Source organism: Homarus americanus, unplaced genomic scaffold (genome assembly GCF_018991925.1).
Source record: "Homarus americanus isolate GMGI-L3 unplaced genomic scaffold, GMGI_Hamer_2.0 scaffold10707, whole genome shotgun sequence".
NCBI lineage: Eukaryota > Metazoa > Arthropoda > Malacostraca > Decapoda > Nephropidae > Homarus > Homarus americanus.
In genome coordinates this window covers 6,458-10,002 of record NW_024741802.1, presented here as the reverse complement: position 1 = coordinate 10,002, position 3,545 = coordinate 6,458, and the positions used below count along the sequence as shown (strand labels likewise).

At 50.7% G+C, this 3,545-nt stretch overlaps 1 protein-coding gene across 1 annotated transcript; it reads left to right on the top strand.

The window, feature by feature from the left end:
• Nucleotides 1-411: 411 nt before the first annotated feature.
• Nucleotides 412-2,053, top strand: LOC121876039 (extensin-like; the record flags this gene model as incomplete). The annotated part of the gene is made up of 2 exons (XM_042380908.1): nucleotides 412-1,192; nucleotides 1,452-2,053. Coding segments are annotated over 2 exons (1,383 nt in total), but the record flags the coding sequence as incomplete, so codon positions are not given.
• Between the last annotated feature and the right edge of the window lie 1,492 nt (nucleotides 2,054-3,545).

The window sequence follows — 3,545 nt, the reverse complement described above, 5'->3', positions numbered from 1 at the left end:
AAAGATTTTTAATTCGAGCAAAAAAAAACAAAAAAAATTAAGATTTTTAATTTCAACAAAAAATTCACAACAACAGTGGTAGAGATTTATTTATTTATGTAACAATTCTTTTTTTGTTTATATTTTTGCGGTAACAGGTTGTACTCAGGTGGGCGGATGTACGTAATGGCACCGTAAAGTTAATGACTGATTTAGTACGACAGGTAGAGAGGTGTACACCTACAGGAAAACCCAATCCTACCGGCCAGATAACCCTACACCGGCCAGACCCTACAGTGGCCAGATCAGCGAACCCTACACCGGCAGGCCATTCTACACCGGCCAGGGCATCCCTACTACCAGCCAGGCCAGCCCTACCAGCCAGGCCAACCCCGTAGGCCAACCCTACTTCAACCGAGCCAACTTCACCAGCAGGCCAGCCCTACACTGGCCAGGCCAACCTACACCGGCCAGGCAGCCCCACCAGCCAGGCCATCTACCGGCCCAGGCCAACCTACACCAGCCAGGCCAGCCTGCACAGGCCAACCCTACACCAGCCAGGCCAATCCTACACCGGCCAGACCTACACCAGCCAGGCCAACCCCTACCGGCAGGCCAGCCTCACCAGCCAGGCCAACCTACACCGGCCAGGCCAGCCCCTACCAGCAGGCCCAGCCCTACACCAGGCAGGCCAGCCTACACCGGCCAGGCCAGCCTACACCAGCCAGGCCAGCCTACACAGAGCCAACCCTACAGGCCAGCCTACACCGTGGCCAGCCTACAGGCCACCCTACGCCGGCCAGGCCAGCCCCTACACCATGGGCCAGCTGCCTGAGCCCAACCCTACACGGCCAGGCCAGCCCTACCAGCCAGGTGGCCTACACCAGCCAGGCCAGCCTACCGGCAGGCCAGCCCTACACCAGCAGGCCAGCCCTACACGGCCAGGCCAGCCCTACCGGCCAGGCCAGCCTGCAGGACACAGGCCAGGCCAGCTACAGGCCAGCCCTACACCGGCCAGGCCAACCCTACACCAGCCAGGCCCAGCCTACAGGCCAGGCCAGCCCCTACACACCGGCCAGGCCAGCCTACCACCGGCCAGGCCAGCAGCAGGCCAACCCTACACCGGCCACCAGCCTACAGCCAGGCCAGCCCTACACCAGCCAGGCCAGCCCCTGGCAGGCCGCCTACACCGGAGGCCAGCCTCACCAGCCAGGCCAGCCCTACACCGGCCGGCCAGCCCCTACCGGCCAGGCCACTCTACAGCCAGCCCTACATACATTGTTTTATTTATTGGATGATTTAGTTTAACAAAAGTGTGAGAGTTAATTATTTATTTATTTATTTATTTATTTGTTAATTTATTTGTTGTCTGTCTGTCTGTCTGTCTGTATGTCTGTCTGTCACCCAGTACCCTTCACCAGTACCCCTTCACAGTAGGTTCAGCTAGTACCTTCACAGTACCCTCATTCCAGCTGTTCGCCAGTACCTTCTGAGTGCCCCTTCACAGTGCCTGCTTGTGCCCCCTTCACCAGTGCCCCTCCCAGTACTTCAGCAGTGTGCCTTCACAGTGCCCTTCACCAGTGCCCCTTCACAGTACCCCCTTCACGATTGCCTTACCAGTACCCCTTCATCCAGCCAACAGTGCCCTTCACGGTGCCCTCCTACTGGTACCTTCACAGTACCCCTTAGTGCCCCTTCCTTGTGCCCTTCACCAGTACCCCCTTCACGTGCCCTTTCACCAGTGCCCTTCAACGGTACCCCCTTCTTAATTTTGTCACCAGTGCCTTCTGGTGCCCTTCTTAGTGCCCAGCACCAGTGCCTCACCAGTTACCTTCAGCAGTTGCCCTTCACCAGTACCCTCATGCAGTACCCCCTTCAGGTACCCTTCACAGTACCCCTCATCAGTACTTCCTTTCACCAGTGCCCTTCACCAGTACCCTTCACCCATTACTTCACAGTGCCCTTCTTAGTGCCCCTTCACAGTGCCCTTCACCCAGTGCCCTTCAACCTGCCCTTCACAGTACCTTTACCAGTGCCCTTTTCACCAGTACCCCTTCACTGGCCCCTTCACTGATGCCCTTTCACCAGTACCCTTCACTCAGTACCTTCACCAGTGCCCCCACCAGTACCTTCACCCATGCCCCTTCACCAGTACCCTTCACCAGTTCAGCACCCCCTTCACCAGTGCCCTTTCTGGTACCCTTCAGTGTACCCCTTCACCCAGTCCCCCTTACAGTACCCCCTTCTGTACCCCTTCAGCAATGCCTTCACCAGTACCTTCAACAGTACCCCTTCTTGGTACCCCTTCACAGTACCCCCTTACAGTACCCCTTCACCAGGTACCCTTGTTATGAGCGACAATAAGGGTTGTTAGTACAGGGGATAAATACCTATAGTCTGTATATATTGTCAATTTGTGCCGTGATGTGACCAGCTTCCACCTACATGATTTGTGATTTTTATTATCTTTTTCGTATTTTTAGTTTTTGCATATATAATTTTTTCCGTTTTTTTATTTGCTCGTTATTTTTAATTATTTTCAGGGATTTTAAGGGGTTTTATTTATTTATTTTTTTAGTTATTTTATTTGTGTTTTATTTTTTAATCTGTTATTTTAGGTTACGGTTTTTCTGTTTTATTTATTCGGTGTTTTTTATATATTTTAGTGTGTTTTATGTATTTGGGCCTTTGGGGGTAGAGAGTGTAAATATGGTGTGTAAATTGGTGTTGGAGTGTAGTCATGGAAGTGTAAATAGAGTCTTAAGTATAAATAGAATGTGTAAATAGGTTGTAGAGTGTAAATGGACTCTTGGAGTGTAAATAGACTATTGGAAGTGTAAATATGGTGTAAATAAGATTGTAGGAGTGTAAATATAGTCTGGAGTGTAAATAGATGAGAGTGTAAATAGACTGGAAGTGTAAATATAGTTGTGTAAATAGGGTGTAGGGAGTGTAAATAGGGTTACGCAAGGGGTGTAGGCCTGACCCTCCTCACTTTACTTGACCTCTGATCACCTGTGGTTGTGTGAGGTATAAACGATATTAATGGATCACAGGTGGTAGTGATGTTTACTGATACTGTACGGTCAGGACAGTAGGGAAAGGAGGGAGGAGTGGGGAGAATATTGGGAAGGAAAGGGAATAAATGGGAAAGAGGAGGGAAGAAAGATTATCAGGAGAATGTTTTAGTCTGTTTTGTCACACACACACACACACACACACACACACACACACACACACACACACACACACACACACACACTCTCTCTCTCTCTCTCTCTCTCTCTCTCTCTCTCTCTCTCTCTCTCTCTCTCTCTCTCTCTGTACATAAACCACTTACCCCAACACTTCCAGGACAGAGAGATCACCTGGCTCTCGTAAGGTCAGGTACACACCAGGTAAATATCGTCGCTTTGATAAACAAGGTAACCCGCCGGGGTCTGTGTGTACGTCTGTGTGTACGTCTGTGTGCGCGTCTGTGTGTACGTCTGTCCGTATGATTCTCTTCCTGTTGTTCTCCTTAACCCCTTGAGTACGATTATTTAACCTCTTGAGTACGATGATTT